The sequence below is a fragment of the Carassius gibelio genome, chromosome B15, assembly GCF_023724105.1.
Source record: "Carassius gibelio isolate Cgi1373 ecotype wild population from Czech Republic chromosome B15, carGib1.2-hapl.c, whole genome shotgun sequence".
NCBI lineage: Eukaryota > Metazoa > Chordata > Actinopteri > Cypriniformes > Cyprinidae > Carassius > Carassius gibelio.
The window spans coordinates 6,312,442-6,331,108 of record NC_068410.1 but is presented as its reverse complement, the minus strand read 5'-3'; the positions used below and the strand labels follow the sequence as shown (position 1 = coordinate 6,331,108).

Here is an 18,667-nt window from a genome sequence, read left to right as displayed (position 1 = left end):
GGGGAAAAACATCATTTTGGACGTGATTTATATTGTGTCGTTATCATTAAAGGTGTGATGTAGACTTCTCTGTTCTCACATAATAAGAATGATTATTAAAACTTTAGTTACTGCTTTTGGATTGAACGGCCTGCTGAAATAAAATCAGCTAAAACCAGCCTAAGCAGGATGGCTGGTCTTAGCTGCTTTGATATGGAAGTAGCTGGTTTTAGCTGGTCTCCCTGGTCAAGCTGGTTCTAGCTGGCTGGTCAGTAGGACTCCCAGCTTGACCAGCTGAGACCAGCCTGATTAGCAAAAGAATTGGTCAAAACCCACTTAAAATCAGTCTGCATACCTTTTTTTTTTTTTTTTTTCAAACTTAAATCTGATGTTCCGTTTACAAATATGACTTTTTAAGAAAAAAATTGTATTCAGTTTACACCAATAAAACAATGTAACACAAAAGTGCTAAAGGGATAGTTCAAGCAAATAATAGTTCTGAAATTATTTACTCACTTGTATGGCATGCCAACCCAATTATTTTTTTTTAACAGAAAACTGTTAAGGTCTTTGACAGAAATGTCCTGAGGGAGATTCCACCTAATGAAATGGACTGCCACTCAGTAGTCATAGAACAAATTCCAAATGGAAGTGTGCATCCCTATGTCCTACTCCATTCAAAGTGCAGAGCCCCTGAAGTGTGTACTTTGAAGGGTGTAGGGGATAACTGTCTCATAAAAGCGTTTGGAACTCCCTTGGCGAAGGGAATGACTGACCAAATGTTATCTTGACAATGCTGCATTCAGCACTCAATCGATGTTGCAAATAAACCTTTCTTCTCATTATTATTATTTTTTTAAATAGTGTTTCACTGTCTTATTAACTATTAAACGTTTTCAGACAAAACGTGCTTAAACTTGCTTACTGTCTTAAATCATATCATGACAAAATATATTTTGTATCACATCAAAATAAAGACAAATTTGATCAGCCTATTCTACTTACATTTGTATCTGAAATCGCAATCTATCCCAACTTTGCTTTAAAATGCATCAAAAGAGCTCCTAACTGAAGATCGCATGATCATAAATGGAAATCACTTCTGTGAAGGGACCATGGCATGTTCCCCCTGCTAACGGACTTCTGGAAGGGCCCGTCCTGAAGGGATTCAGTTGCTCACTTTCGTTTGGAGCATTCCTACAAATGGCGTCCCCTTGAAGGGCGTAAAAAAGCCATTTGGAATTTGCCCATAACTCGCGAATTATGTTCTGAAGCAGCAGTTTTTATGACACTGAAAGGAAAAATACCTACTAAGAGCATTATTTGTCACTACTCTCAAGTTTCATTCCGGGGTACAATTAATCTAAAAATGGCGTGTTTTGTCGCACATGACGCCAAAAGCTATTTGTTCTTGTGCCGTGTGAATGATCACAATGTGGTGCGTTTTATATAATTACTTTTTATGGATTACATGATTACATATTATAAACACACTAACAATAATTTATTCATAATTTATTGGCTTTAATTACTTCTTCTTTTTCTTCTTTTAAATATTCCTTTCTAAAATAGTCTACCACTTATTCAGAAAGCATTCCAGTTATGTGGATACTCACTTAGAGAGCATTACAAAAATCATTTCAGGTTTAAGAAGTGTTTTAAAATTGCATCAACTACTGATGAAAACATAAATGTTTATTTGAATTATCTCTCAGTTATTTTACTATGTCTTACTTTGGAAGACGTATGTCTATCAAACTCATTGAAATACACAAATTCACTTCACTAAATTTTTCTTTTATTTAATATTTATTGATATGAATTATCCCTGAGCTTTGATATATATATATATATATATATATATATATATATATATATATATATATATATATATATATATATATATATATGTATGTATATATATATATATATATGTATGTATGTATATATACATATACTCTGGCTCGGCCACTCAAAGACATTCACCGAGTTGTCTATAAGCCACACTTGCTGTGTGCTTATGGCCATTGCCCTGTTGGAAGGTGAACCTTCTGTCCAGTCTGAGGTGGTTCTCATAAAAATATCTATATGTTGGCGTATTGAGCCTTCCTTCTAAAAGTGATATGGAAAAAAAGTAATTAAAGCAGTTTAACATAATGTTGCGACATAAAACGAAAAAAAAAAAAAAAGGGACTGTGTGAGTGTGTGTGTATATATATATATATATATATATATATATATATATATATATATATATATATATATATATATATATATATATATACACATACATACATACATATATATACATATATATATATATATATATATATATATATACACACACACACACACACACACACAGACAGTGCTTAGTCTTTTTCAGGTTTTACAGAGATAATGATTCATACTGTGACCTTAGGATCCCCATACTGCCACTGGAAAAATAGAGAATCTCAAGACTTATGACAAAGCAGGTATCTTAATTAGGCTGGTTTAAAGGAAGTTTCCATGATAGTTTTAAGTATTGAACATTATAATTTGATAAAGATCTTCAGCCTCCACTGCAGTGACTGATAAAATTATCTCAAATAACAATTTGCACACCTTCGCTTTCATTTTCTTCATGGAATTGTTCTTATCTGGTGGGTTGAGATGCACATTAACCAATGCCATACATTTAGCAAAATATAATTGTATAATGAGTCTGGGTACAGCGAGAGGCAAATGTGAACTGATGTTTGTTCAGAGAGATGAGGAATTGATAAAAGATGTGAATCTTCAAGTTTTTTTTTTTTTTTTTTTTCGGAGTTTTGCTTGTGGCCAGAGTGGCAGTTCTCTTGATTTCACATTTACTTTCATGTTAAACTGGCTGTTTTCCATAACATGATATTTTGTGATTATTGGAACAAATGTGGGCAGTTGCATAAAAAACTGGCACACACACACACAAAACACATTTACTAAAGTAGGCTATTAGCAAATAGTAGAAACACATAATGTTTCCACTATTCTGTCCTAGATAAAAGTTTAGAAGCTTATTTATCTGTTCAAAAACACCAAAGCATATAAGCAGTTGCTTATCTAACTCCAGTTATAAATTAAGAATTTTAGAATTAGATGGACATGTAAATTTGTGAATATTACTATGGGAAAAAAGGGTATAGTATTTACTTTGGTACAATTTTCACTAAGAAATCGTTCATAAATTTCACATTTTATCATTTAAAAGGGAATGTGTATTGTGATTTTTGTCATGATCACAGGTGCTTTTCTACTGTTTATTTCTTATGAAAATAATCAAAACAAAATTATTTTTCTTGGAAATATCATAATCAATCAACTTTCTGAGCTTGACAGGTCTTATTTCTGCTGCTTTCAAGAGAATAAGACCAATAAGACCAAGCAAAATAAGACCAATCAGAGATGTCTGAAGTGTAAAGGGGAGGGGCTGGTTTGAGTTTAGAGGTGGCCTTGCTTGATCTCACCCACATGTAGGCTTCCACTGGTCGATGACACCTCTGGCTGAGGTCGCGATGCATGTTAATCCGTCTCTGTTGACTTGCTCGCGGCAGGACACAGCCTCTACCTTGATCGCATAGGTATGTCTTTGAAAGTTTGTCAGTCAGGCTCTTCTTCTCCACCTTTTAGTGTTATCTTGCCATTTCGCATCTTGTCTGCTGTCTCTCTACATCCTCCCCCATCAATAGGTGCCGTGCTTTCTATATCAGAAAAAACATCTTTTGATTACAAAAGCATCCGTGCAAGTGTCTGATTTTGTGTGTTGAGGTCTTTTCTGACTGCAGGCCCGGAGAGGATGTGTCACTGCATACAGGTTTTCCCCTGTTACTCATGGGCCTCTTTCTCGCAATGTCTCTTCATGTGGGCCTGAGCATTGCACTATTGCAGATTTCTGAAGTTATCACCTCTATTTGAGTGACTGTTACATAGTCTATAATTTCCTTTTTTTTTACTAATGCGTGAGATTTTTGTTGATAGCACTTACAGACTGTTGTGACCAGGGGTAGGTAATGCCTGTTGTTGGATAGGCCTAGTTGTTTTGACATCTGATGTACTATAGTTTCGTATAACGAAGGAAAGGGTTCGAAATGGTAATGGGACAAAGGTTAACCTGCGTTTCAGATTCAGACATTCACAGGCCTGCAAGGCAGGTAAGTCGATCACTCATTGCACAATTGCAGAATTTCTAGTCATTTCAGTCAAAATTAGCAATTACAGCACATCTTCCTCGGTTTCATTCTTCTTATTCTCACACTCAAATGAGAATTCAGCTGCACCAGGGATTTAAAAGAAATGGGTGAAGAAAAAATAGGAACTGATGAGGTATCGTTCATTGCGACGTGCATTGTTTGGCATACTGTAAAACATTTTTTTTTAAAATTGCAACACTTTTAGTAAATTCTTGGTGTTTCAGTTTGCATATCATTTAGCGTTGCTAATTTACAGTTGTCATAAACAGAACAACAATCGAGCACTGGTTTTTTTTACGTTGCTGGATTGACTGTGTTAACGATAGCTGTAGAAAATACAGAAAAATGCAATAATGCATGAAATGGTTAATTAATATTTATTTTTTAAGGCTATTTTAGATTGAGAATTTATAATATCTTTAGCATAGCTTATACAATATGCATAAACATAAACATACAGTACATAATTATATCATTTTTGAGAATATTTTTAGGCTTTGATTCTTGAATTTTCAGCGACGTCTTCAAAGCAAAAACAAGAACAAGAGATGCATTTATGTTGATAGCTTTGGCAATATGATATTCATGTTTGCATGTTTAAGGATTAATAAATGACTTACTGTATTCTAAGCTTCATCTTTGGTGTAGTCTAGATTAAGTACAGTAATATGACTCACTTATATTTATGACACACTAGACTTTTAATATAAGAGTATAATACTGTATAATACATGACTCATCTGGATTTTTTCTGAAAAAAGGTACACACACCCAAGCTAATGCTGCAAATAAAGGTGCAAAGGAGAATAAGTCTATTTTGTTGGCAGCCGAGTATATTCAGCTTTAAATGGATAGATCACCTAAAATAAATAATAAAAAAACTCATGTTGTTCCAAACAAAATGTCTTGTACATTGTACATCCGCACAATGAAAGCCAATGTAGTTCAACGTGTTTTGACACCAGTGTCCTTCAACGATCTTCATTTGTGAAGGAGACATAAAGATGCGGTACGCCATGAGTAAATGACAACAGCATTTACATTTTTGGGTAAACTATTCTATCTTGTTTCCTAGTTGTTGATCACAAAAGTTGTGAAATGCAAACTGCACTATGAGTGCGTACATTCTCAACAGTTAATTTGGGCAGTTATGAAAGTGAAGTATCTGCACACACCTGTTTGGAATAATGGCTCACAATATTAACATTGAGTTGTTTCGGTTGTTTTTTCATGCTTTGCTGCTTGCGTATGTGTGTGTGTGTCTCTCACTTTTAACCAGTTTAGCATCAATTCTAGTAATTAGAACATCAAGCACCGTCATCTCAGTACAGTGTGTTCCACACAATCCGTCACCATTGCGTCCTCGCTGAGGGGGAGTGATTGTATCAGCATACGTTTTTGCAGGCATTTGATACTCTTCGACTTTCTCGTTTGCGCTTTCGTCAGATCGACAACAAAACATACAGCGCCGACACTTGCGTCTTGAATCTTGCACATCTCTTTGCTGACGGCAATTTCATATTCCAGGATGATCGTGTTTCTAATTTGGAGTGTCATTCTTTTGCACGCATTTCCAGATCGTGTATCAAAAGTGTTTTTCCCCATAAAGTCCGCATCACTTTCTGCGCAATTGTGAGGAATTAGAATGCAGCTGACATGTACTGTAATCAAACGCTTCACCAGACACCACATCACACTGCTACTACAGTAGATGCATATCTAAACCGACCTACTGTATGGCTTTGATACTGTTGTTGTTGATCAAACAAACTTGAACTCTTACGAGTCTCAGCGTACCGGCATTAGTCAGAGTTTCACATTCTGAAGAGGTCTGTGGCTTCATCGCAAAAGCTCCACAACAAAATTTCAAAAGGTGATGCAAAATGCGAAAGGCCCCTTGCCGCCTGACATGACCAGACATGTCCGCCTCCACTTTGTGCCATACACAGACAATGCAATTCCAGTTCACGGTTGAATGTATTGTGAGATAGAAATGATTAAACATCGCTTAGAGTTTCATTTTGTGAATAAGATTGTCTGCCTGATGTATGAAAGTAGGTTAGAGGTGTTGGGACTCTGATGAGTTTAGGAAAAAACCTTGTCAATTCTTCTGAATATGTCTTTCACAATCTCTGAAATTAAGTCAAACGGCTTATATTGCAAAGTGTATTTACCTCTTCGGGCTTATCTATGTTTCAGTCTTTCTTTCGGTCTATCTGTCTGTCTGAAAGTTACGCGATCTTTTTTAGCTTAAAACAGCTGAACGATGAACAGTTTGATCAGTCTTCGGATGCATGTAAAAAGACTGGTTAAGATTGATCATCTTGTTCATCACTGTTAAGACGTCTAGAGATTGATATCTCAACGTATGTGTCATCAAATGAGCAGACAAGAATAGGTGATTTGAGTTCTGGAAAATTACAGGCCTATAAAACTCTTTTTTTTTTTTTTACCTAAACCACATGCATACATAAATTGAAGAATGAATAAACAATAGCCAATCAACCTGGCTAGTCAATAAGAAAATAAAAAGATAAGCAATTAAAATATAATCAGAGATGGATATTATTGTCTACATTTTATATATATATTTATATATATATATATATATATATATATATATATATATTACCATTTGTGCTTAACGTTTGTGACTTAATTGTCAATACAAATAACTGTAATGAATTGATAATTTTTTTTGTGTTTTTAAATCATATATCACATTACACAAAATTTGCAATTTATGTAATCCAATAATTTGTATATTTTATAATTTCCTGGGAGATTAATTTAGATTTTCACATTTTCTAAATAGTTTTCTCTCTCTTCATCTTCTCATACATGTCGACTATTATTCCTCATTGTCCCATGACAAACTTACCCTCTGTTTTTCCCCCATCTATAGGCTGACATGAGATTTCTCATCTCGACATCAAACCTGATCATCTCAGTTCAGCTGCACCTTTCGCCCTTCGAAGATGATCCGCATTCATAACCCTCACCACGTGCCATTTCTACATCAGACGGAGCAGCTCCGCCAGGCCGGAACCCTTTGTGACACGCTTCTCACCGTGGAGGGCCTTTCATTTAAAGCCCACGCTCTGATACTAGCGCTGGCAAGCAAACGTCTCAAGCGTCAGCTAACAAACCAGCACAGCCCAGGATCAGGGTACTGCTGCATTATAGACAGAGTCTCTTCCCACACCTTCAAGCAAATCCTAGATTACGTGTACAGTGAATCGCTGGAGGTGCCCAAAGATGATCTTGAGGAGCTGCTGAGGGGCGCTGAGTACCTAGAAGTGGAGTCTTTGGTAGAACAATGTCAAGCACAACTTAGAGATCCAGAATCCCCAACTAAGACAGACACAAAAGTAAAAAATTCCCTCCAAGTTGACAAAGCACACAAGGACACTCAGTTGCCTAAAAATAGCCACAATTTGGATGGAGACCACCTTGATTGCTCTTTGGAAGAAGAACGTTATTCCACCAAGAGGCCGGTCCAAGATGCACAAAAGAAGAGCTGTTCTCCCGTGTCTCCTGTGCCTCCCATATTCTCCAGAGACACCATCATCTCCTCCAGCTCTCCGTCTCCAAGCCCTCGCCTCTGCTGGCCGCCGGTCAGCACGTCTAGGAGCATGTTGTTAAACTGTAGAGAAATCATGACCTTCCACTCCCTTCGAGCATATCCCTACCCCACACCCATGTACCCCATCCTCCACCATTCGCTCCAGCCACAGGTCTCCTCCTCACTTATGGGTTACACGGGGTTGATTCACCCCTATCACCCTCTCATACACTCTTCTCCGCTGACTCAAGACCGTCCCTTCGTTCCTGGTCTGAAAGGAAAGAACGCCTCTATCAGTGCAGCTTTAACGGGGTCCATGTCAGATGATCAAGAGAGGTAAGAAACGACACGCAGATGACACTTACAGTGTATGAATGTTATTGGATTAGATAATTTATCAAATCCTGTGGAACTGATTTTAAAGACAAGACAGCACAAGCACAATTTAAAAGGATTTTTTTTTTTTTTAATAGGGCGGTTTGAACATTTTATAGGTCATACACTTATAAGGGGATAGTATGCCCAAAACAATAGAGGATGTTTGACAAATGTGTCTATGTTTAATGTCAATACAATGGAAATCATTCAAAAACAAAACAGTTTGATGAACATTCTTCAAAAGATCATCTGCAAAAGAAAAAGTAATTCAGGCTTGCAACAACATGAAGGTGACAAAAGAAGGAAGTTAATTCCCTTTAAGTGTTCAAATAACTTTTGGGCTCTCTGCATACCTAAAAATTTTACATTGAATTTTCAATAAATTACAGGCTATTATATATATTTAGACGTAGAGCTTCAGATGCCACTCATCCATCTTTTTTTTTTTCAAGGAGAAGTCCAAGGTTATAAGACATCTGGGTGTTGTCAGCATAGTGAAAGAAAATCACATTTTTTTATAACGATATTTTAAACAGGAAGCCACATTATAGTCAGCTAATTTCAGCGGAACACCATTAGCCTGGTAAACTTGTTTTTTAACGAATGCAACAACACATTTACAGTCATAACCAAAAGCAAACACCGCAAAATTCTGACTTACCTTTGAAGTGTTTTTTTTTTTTTTTTGCATCAGTTAATATCACCCTTCACTAAATATTTGATCATTTTAATATTTAAAAGTGCAAACATAATAATGGTTTGCTACTATGAAAAGTAGTGAGCTATTTTATAAGGTGTTTTATATATTCAATTTAAAGTATTCTCAAACTTTTGGCTTCGTCTGTACAGACCAAGATAGTAAGGCTTGCCTAATTTAAATGATTCGATTTTGGAACTGAGGCCACGCAGTCTAAGAAAAACGGGGAACATTTTTTACTTTTATCCTGATTTTATATTTAAAATGGAAAATCATGTTCTCTAAAATATTTTACTTCAATAAAATATTATTTGTGTAATATACTGTAGTGCCAAGCAAGTTTTTTTTTTTATTATTACAATTTTTACCTTTTTAATTTTCTTTCTTTTTTCAAATTTGTTGAAAAAATAGTTGTACAAACAGTGCAAGAATTTTATTAATCTACAAAACTATTTTAGAACATCGTTTTTAAGTTGAGAAACAAAGTCGGTCATGCGTGACAGACTTTTGACGGCTGGTGGCTATGCTTGCATTTGTATGTGTGTCTATGAATGTGATTTAGGTGATACACTTTTCTTTCTGTACTTTCCAACAGACACATTTTCCCCAACCAGCCCCCTTTTCCACCTACAAGAATTATCTTTCTACAGGCTCCATTAAAATGAGGGGAACTAATAACGGTCTGTGGTTCCACTGCAGTGGAATAACTGTAATTATGCAATAAATACAATTATGTTATCATTGTAATGAAACATTTGGGGGGAAATTAATAATAAATATTTAATATAATATACAATTGAATTGAATATAAAATGTAATCGTGTGACCTATAGATGTGCTTATGCTCATAAAGATCTGTAAGTCACTCATTTAAATAATTTGAGTATATATATTTTTATTAGTGTTAATTTGAAGTGTTTAAATCTGTAAAAAAAAAAGCACAGAAGCACCATGTGCTGTAAATACTGGATATGTTGGTGGAGTGTTTTGGAACACAGCAATTACTATCAAGGCCAAAACTGAGGGGAGCCCCCCATTTGTCCCCGACTTTACAAACAGTAAACATGAAAGTCAGTCATCTCCACCTTCAGAGCAGGATGTTCTATTTCAGTCTCATTATTAGCCAAAGTCTGTTCCACTCCCTAATTTGCTACAAACACACAAACAGGTGCCCCATCGAGACAGAGATCTCTAGGCTTCTTTTGCTCAATCAATGCTGAAATGAAACATCTGAGAGCAGACACCGTTTTTCTTAACACAGGGAAACAGTACAAGCCACCCACACACAACTTTAGACTAAATTATATCACATTTCATGGTTAAAATAATGTGAAATTTATGAGAGCCTGTTAGACAAATGTAATACATTTGGTAGAGCATAATATTAATATTATTTTGATTCTAAATACTCGAGTCGCATGAGCTTTCCTTCACACTGTAGATGTGCTGCAGGCTTCATGACTCCGGCAGAGGAAACCATTGTCTGCTTGCACTGTTTCCTGCTACCTGAACACAAAACCTTTGTTCCTACAGTTTTTGGTCGTAGACAGAAGGAGGTGATGTTAGTCTAAATTGAGTTCCTTAAACATTTGATAAAACGGATTTGACAAGTTTGAATAGCTTGTTTGTTGCTTTGCGTTGGGCTACGGCGTGCCATATATCAATGTTTGTTCGTATATTTTCTCTAAAAAACGTCACTACTACTCATTTCTCAGTATTTTTAGACGCTGAACCATCAGGTGCATCCTGGGATGCATTTCAAAGAATTTGAGAAGATCTTATAAACATTTGTAAACTGCTTTTCCTTCACAATACGGACCAAAAAATTGGATTAAAAAGTCTGGGCGGAAAGTCATATCTAAGCATTTGTGCATTCATCTAATCAACTAGTTTAAATTATTTAGGTTGAAGCATTTACATTAAAAGGTTTGCAAGATTGTATATTAAAAAACTCTGATGTGTGTTTTACAACTGAAATAGTACTAGTGCCCTTTCTTCTAAATAATGACACAAATGTGATAACACACTGAGTCTATCAGCAGTAACACCTGAGAGCGTGTGGGTTTCTCACTGACCTTTACCTGCTGGTCTGAATTAGCTGTGGTCTAGCCAACTCACTAGAATGTGTGGAAATGCAGCTCTAAAAGGGCAGCTGAACCTGCAGGTGTTAACTGACTAGATCAACAAGTGGTTTATAAAAAAAATATATGTATATATAAAACACCAGCGAAAAACGCAATGACGTTTGAACATATTTGTTGATGATCGATAAAGTCCTAAATGCAATTGTCTATGCAAGTTACGCATGGAAAATATGGACATCTTTGAATGGGCGCTAACATGACGACATTTTCCACAGGAAGCCAAAGGTTCAAGAGGAGAGGGAGATATGCTGCAGACACTGCGGTAAACCGGCACTGGAAAACCCCTGGAGGCCAATGACTGGGTCATCAACCTCAGGTAATATGTTGTACAAGTACACAAAAAATGTGTCTAGACACTCTTATCTGTCTAGAATAAAGGTGGCATCTATACAATCATACAAAAGCTTGCAGAAACACAAAATGCATGGCAGAGTTGCAGATTTGGTCTGGGATGCACCTTCTTTTTACGTAGATCAGAAGAATGGATGCATGCAACAGGATGTAAATGTTGTGTATCTCTCAAAGAGCTGAAAGATGGTGGCCGTTACCGCTCTTCCGCTGCCTGCGGTAATAAAAAGGATACTAGAAAGTGGAAAAAATGCTAAATTTGTTCATGCATCAATAAAAGTACAGTTGATCAGTTTGATTCCTTTGAAATCTTTCCAAAACAATACCAAGCCAAAATTTCCCATCACATTTTTTTTTTTACGCAGTGTATTCATGCATTAGACACAGTATCCATCTTGACTTACAATAGAGGAACATAGCCAATCTGTTATAAATCTTCTCCGGGTTTATTAGAAAGATTAGGTAACAAACGTAAACCAGAGTTAAAATGCAAAGGAAAAATAAATATTATTTGATACTTTATTTTTCATATTTATTATTATGTTTACGTTATCCTTTTTAGCATTCCTTATAGCTCAGTAGACAAAGGTCATGATTTTGAATCCCAGGGAATGTGTGACTTTTAAATCTATACTTCCAACGCAATTTAAAGTTGCTTTGGATATTTCATAATTAATGCTTGCACCCAGCACTAAAATAGACTTGAATGTGAATGTCATTGGCGCTTTGTAAATGTATTTAGTTCTGATGCATTTATTCACAGGTGCACTCTTCAAATTAATGTAATGTTCAGGATTAAATGTACACCTACAAAGATTTCAGATGCTTTCTGATTGTCAAACATTAATGCAGCGAACTTATACTTATGAATATTGTTCTAGGCCATATGTGTGAACCTGAAGGAAATGACTTCATACTTCAGATTAAGTGACACCAGTTAACGAAAGTGAAGTTAGTTCTGAGAAACGCTCCTGCAGTGCAAATGCTGCTTGGCATCTAAAGCAAAAACATTTCTGCATTGTAAGTTCATCTAGTGTTCAAATACTTTTTAGGGGTTACTGTGTAGTCCCAGTGGTGGTTGTGCTTTGTCCTAGTTCACATAATGTTCACAGGGCATAAATACATAAGCAAATGACCCCTTACCTGCTAAACTGGGGTGTAAAGCTGTGCGCGAGAGAAAACTGTGGCTTCTGAATCGTGGTGCATCAGCACAGTCCTGCGGTCGATCAGCTCTGTGCTTCATGGTGGTTTATATACAGTACCAAAACAGAAGTGTTGACTTGTTCTTTTTTCATCCAAATTGGGGTTAGAGTGCTTTTTATGTGTGTGCAAGCATCTGCGCGACTGAGCATTTTGGGGTGAGAATGATAGTAACACATTATTATGAGATGTTATCTTTGTAATTTGAGTTTTTTCTTCATTATAACAAATTGAGAAATATAGCATTACAGCACTGGCTCACCAGTGGATCCTCAGCAGTGAATGGGTGCCGTCAGAATGAGAGTCCAAACATCTGATATAAAAACCATCACATTAATCCACAAGTAATGCTCACTAATCCATTCCACTGCTAAAATACAAGTCCTTAATCTATAATACTGATTTTACCAGTATAAAATCCATTCAGGACAGAAATATGCACAGATTCATTCGCAAGCACTGTTCATGAGTGAAAAGAGTCTAAAATAAGGTCAGTTGATTTTAATGTGAGAGGACAACAGTGGATAGACTTGGATTATGGACTTTTGTTACAAATACAAGGGTAATACTTTAAGCGGTTTAAGAGGTTATTTTATGTAGATTGCTTGTGAAATATTGTGATGTTTTTATCAGACACTCATTCTGACGGCACCCATTCACTGCAGAGGATCCATTAGTGAGCAAGTGATATAATACAAAATTTCTCCAAATTTGTTCATATGAAGAGACAAAAATCGTAAAACTGAATTAACCATCGATGGCCTGATGATGAGTATGGTTTTGAGTGGACTAATTCTTTAACTGTGGTGGCCTTTTTTTTAATTTTATTAAGCATAGTTCATGTAGTCTCTCATGTAGTTATTATAAGGTCATAAAATTGTCTAATAATTAAAAGTCTCTAAATAAACAAAATAGAAGTGTTGTATGGCATTAACAGTGTTTCAACCATATTTGTTTTATATTCTGAAATATAAGATGAATATTTTCTTCAACTTTGATGAAAATGTTTGCGACAATCTAAAAGTGCGATGGCATATGACTCATTCAACATGACACCATTAGGTTCATATAGGTTATGCCAACTGAAGTCATTTTTAAAGTCATTTTTAGTTTCCAGCTGCATGCACAGTTTGTGCTTTATAGATTTTGGTTTTATAAAAATGCAGCAAACAACTTACATCCTCAGTTATAAGAATGTTCAATGCCACCTTTTCGAACAGCAAACTTGTGCTGTAAAGGCGCAGGTTTCTGCAGCAGTTTTATGTTACTGTGCTGCATCCTGAGTTAGTGTGTGTGTGTGTGTGTGTGTGTGTGTGTGTGAGAGAGAGAGTGTGGGGTAGGTGGGAATGTGTGGGTGTTCAGATATGTGTGAATACAATGTCAGACGTGGGCCCATATGTTTGGCTTTGTTTCACACATGACTTTTGTGTTTTTGCGTTTTTTGCGTTTCACCGAGCTCAGAAGTATAAGCTTACACAACCTTGTAAGTGTCCATATGATTGTCACAAGCGAGGTCTTCACAAAAATAAAGACAGAAAGTGTTAACCATGTTTTTTTTCACATTTTGAGCTGTACAGGAGAGGATGTGGTGTATGCATGTATGTGTGTGTGTGTGTGTGTGTGTGTGTGTGTGTGTGGAATGGGGCAGCTATAAACTAGGCCGCACACCAAAAAGAGTTGCCACAGGATGTATTTATCTAAAATTGGGCCCCTCGGCTGCGCACTACCAAAGCTCAGATATAACTTTATTTTTGACCATAAATCACTTTTATCTACCCCTTTTGCAGTTAATAGAAAATAAGCATAAGGTGCTTTATCATTTTAACAGAACTCGATATTTACCAGCAAAAAAAATTTGATCTTTCTGATTAGTATTCTTTAACAAGCAGTCATTTCTCTGAAAACGTCTTAAGCGGGTATTTTTAACTAGTTTCCTCAAGTCAGAATACATATTTTATGTCCCTCAATCTTCATTTATTCAGTTTATAACATTAATGATCATTGTTTAACTATGTTAGGATATTAATGTATATTTTGATGTACATTGTTTAACTGTGCAAGGATATAAGCAACTGGAATCTTGTAACACTGGGTCCACATTTAAAATCTGTTGTATTTAAATTAGGAAATGAATAGAAATGTTATGTTAAACGTTTTAAACAAAGAATTTATTATGTGAATAATAAACACCTATAAAATGTACAAAAGCACTAAAGGCCATACACTATTCTTAATAATTTCAACTTTAGACTTTTTTTTTTTTTTTTGTAAGAAACTTGTGCGACATTTTTGTTACCAGCTGCAAACCATTTAATCAGTGTCTGCCGAACATCATGCACACATGTACACCGGCTGAAAATGACCACATAGATATGTATGCAATGATAAAATTGTGGTCTCCTTCTCAAGTCATTTAAAAAGTGGCACAAAGGAAAATTAACTTTGTGCAAAAAAAATACATTTGCATAAAAGTCAAATTTCTTTGCATCCAGAGAAACACACAAGATGCTCGACATGCTAATATTCATGCAGCACAAAAGCTGCTGTCACCAAAGCAAAGTAAAAAAGATTAATTTTATGAAATATTCTAATAAATCAGTTTTACTCATGCTTTTAGACTTTGGTTTATATTTGTACTATCACACGTTTTAGGTGCACTTTTCTGTATTCTGTAATAAACAAAATGAAATTTTTTGGTCACACTTTACAATGAGCAAGATATTTTCTACAGTATTTTGTCATCTTTGTTAATGTAATTTTGATAATACAGCTTTACTGTTAATTAACTCATGTAACAAATTTAAGGAATTATTATTATTATTATTATAATTAAATGGAACTGTATTGTAAAGAGCTTTTTAGATTAATAATTAGATAACGCTATAAGTCTCCTTTCACTTTCACACTTGGTTAACTGGTGTTTTAGCGAATGGAACAATTGTCACCAGCAGTGCATTAGACAACACTTAAACTAATTTAAACACATCTGTGCAGATATGAGGGGCCAAAGAGCTGACCAGCATCACACCTAAAATATCCCTGCGTTCTTGTGAAGCACAGCTCCACTTTTGGGCTGAAGCACGGTGACCAAGATGTGTTTTACAGTTTTAGTCAAAAGGTCACTATTTATGTCACAGGTTCATTGCAAGAGATACCATTTAAGGTTATTTGAGAACTTATTGTTATAACGGAAATAAACAACTTATTTAAAAAGCATGCATTTTAAAATTTAGGTAAGTTTCAAAAGGAAATAAAAAAATGTATCTGTGACTTCACAAAAAGGAATAGTTTACCAGAAAATTAAAATGTGCTCCTCTACAAGATGTAGGTGAGTTTGTATTTTTTCATATGAACAGATTTAGAGAAATTTATCAATTACATCACTTGCTCACCAATGGATCCTCTGCAGTGAATGGGTGCCATCAGAATGAGAGTCAAACAACTGATAAAAACAACAAAATAATCCACAACTTATCCCAGTGAATTATGTTTTGTGAAGCGAAAAGCTGCATTTGTGTGATACATTCATCATTAAGAAACTTTTAGCATCTTCAGGCTGAAATAAAAGTCCTCTATCCATATATTGCTAATTAATGTCATCTGAATCAGGAGAGAAATATGTACAGCTCAATCAAATCCAGAACAGCAAATATGTTGGTCAAGTTTGATGTGAGAGGACAAAAGGGAATGGACTTTTTCACTGGAGTTTTCACTTTTTTTTTTTGGATGAACTATACCTTTAAAAGGACTCTAAACATTATCCGTAAACTGAGCAACGGAGCCGCATTTGGCAGTTTAAACCTCTTTGTCTGTGGTTTTATTCTGAAATGAAACTGCATTAGAAAGATCCAGTGATAACAGAGAATATGTCTATTTATAGGCCGCCAGTTTTCACTTACAGTTCTCTCATCACCCGTGGGCAGGTTCTGAGGAAATGGCGCTGAGGTGTAAGTTCTGCGGCCGAGGCGGACGGGACAGGCGATCTCTGCGCTCACTCAGGAGGGGTGTTGGAGGAGAGAAGCCTTACCAGTGCAAACAGTGTAGCAAGAGGTTCAGCCTTAAACACCAGCTGGACACACATCACCGGGTCCACACAGGTACAACCAACCTTTATACCCATGAGCCACCTTCCTTCAGTGTTTATATCCAGCCTGGGAGATTCTAGCGATCATGAAGACCTGGTTCAGGTCTCTGCTGAAAGGTGGCGCTATAGAAGCAGGATCACACACCACTCATTTAGATAAAGATTTCACTTTCTAAGAAACTCTACATTGTATTTCACTGCAACAAGATTAGATCTGCAATCTCAATTAGTGTTACTTTAGTACCGCTGAGATACTATTATAGATTATTTTATTTTTTTGCATATTTTGTATGTTTTTTGTTGTAGTTGTTTTAAGTTTTAATAAGTTTGTTTTGTTTTGTAATTTTATTAATAATTGCATCCAGCTGAAATAAAATACTTTTTTTTATTTTATTTACAAAAACTGTGTGTGTGTGTGTGTGTATGTATATTATTTATATATATATATATATATAAATATATATATATATATATATATATATATATATATATTAGTTTAAATAAGTCCTTCTCACATGGCTTTGTCTTTTTTTTTGTAATGACCATGAATTAGGAAAATTTTCAATTTTTTAAAGTTTAATATTTATATTTTATTTAATATTTTGTTATTTATTTTATATTTCTCCATTTTTTTCTTTTTAGTTTCAGTTTACATCTAAACACACAGCTTTGTCTATCTATCAGCTGTGTGTGTATATATATATATATATATATATATATATATATATATATATATATATATACACACACAAGTTTTCTCATTTTAATAATTTCATAAATGTTTAATATTTTATGATATTTACAGTATATTTTATATATCCATTTACCATTTTCCAAATAGTTTTACTTAACAATAACTGCACTGATTACAAATTTGATTAGGGATTCTGGCAAATCATGATGAAACCTTCAGCTCCGTTTTCTCCTCGTCTCTCTTCCAGGTGAGAAACCATTCGAGTGTCGGCTGTGTGGCCAGCGTTCACGTGACTATTCGGCTATGATCAAGCATCTGCGTACTCACGGTGGCGCCACTCCTTACCAGTGCACCATGTGTCTGGAGTTCTGTAGCAGCCTGGCAGCCATGCAGAAACACCTGAAGAACCACCCCACGCAGGACTTCCCTCCAGACTGGAGCCTGAGCAGCACGTACCTGTACACCTGCCACACCTGAGCCCTGCGCGATAAAGCATGTAGATATGGAAAATTGAAGATTTGTTATGTTTCATACTTTTATTAATCTATTTTGAAGCCATTATTCAAATATTATAATATATTTAATATACACACAAAGGACATTTATGCCAGCTGATTTTTGTTCTTTAAAGACGTCTAGTTGGGTGATGAAGATGAAGCAGACTGTACTTTGCTAATGCTTATAACTTTCTCTGTGAAATACCATCACAATAGCATAAAAAAATATTTGTTTGTTTATTTATTGAGCTGGTCAAATCTGTACCATTTATCTAAGCGCTCACTATGTGATCTATTTACACACTGTACACAATCTTTTAATAAAAGCATTATGGTCAAAATAGTCAGTGTCTGTTCTAATGCATACAGAACAGCAATTAGCTTCGGTATGTGACAGCATATTCTGTATAAATGGATGAGTTAATTGTTTTAGCAGTAAATTAAATATGAAAAAGATATGCATTTATGTCTTTGACAAAACATTTCCATTTACAGCAATTATGAAATAAGGTTTTAAGAAAAGCATATGTAGTAAAGTAACAATAAGACAGAATAGACCTTTCCAATTGGCATCAACAGTGAAAATATGTTTAAGGGTGTAGCTCTGCAATCTACCAGCAGAGGCTGGCATACAGGTCAAATAACCCAGTGGTTCTCAAACCTGTCCAAACCGATGATTTGCGGGGAGTAAACTGACGCTGGGGTTGAATGTGTGATGCAGTCAGATGCCTAAACATTACAGCATTACAGCTTTTGTTGATACTGATCGCTTCCATTGTCCTCATTTGCAAGTTGCTCTGGATAAAAGTGTCTGTTGAGTGACTAAATGTAAATGTACAACACTGAATTACAACACTGCATTGATGCTTA

The 18,667-nt window shown here is 35.4% G+C and overlaps 1 protein-coding gene across 2 annotated transcripts; it reads left to right on the top strand.

The window, feature by feature from the left end:
- The first annotated feature begins 3,450 nt into the window (after nt 1-3,450).
- On the top strand, nt 3,451-18,140 carry zbtb32 (zinc finger and BTB domain containing 32). 2 transcript variants are annotated; one of them, XM_052577060.1, is made up of 5 exons: nt 3,451-3,581; nt 7,096-8,091; nt 11,190-11,290; nt 16,446-16,619; nt 17,548-18,140. In XM_052577060.1, the coding sequence occupies exons 2-5, from the start codon at nt 7,169-7,171 to the stop codon at nt 17,775-17,777; spliced, it is 1,428 nt and encodes a 475-aa protein (XP_052433020.1). In that variant the 5' UTR covers nt 3,451-3,581; nt 7,096-7,168; the 3' UTR covers nt 17,778-18,140. The 2 variants fall into 2 exon arrangements, with proteins under 2 accessions (XP_052433020.1, XP_052433021.1); XM_052577061.1 differs by lacking the exon at nt 3,451-3,581 and adding an exon at nt 3,723-4,151.
- The last annotated feature ends 527 nt before the right edge of the window (nt 18,141-18,667 follow it).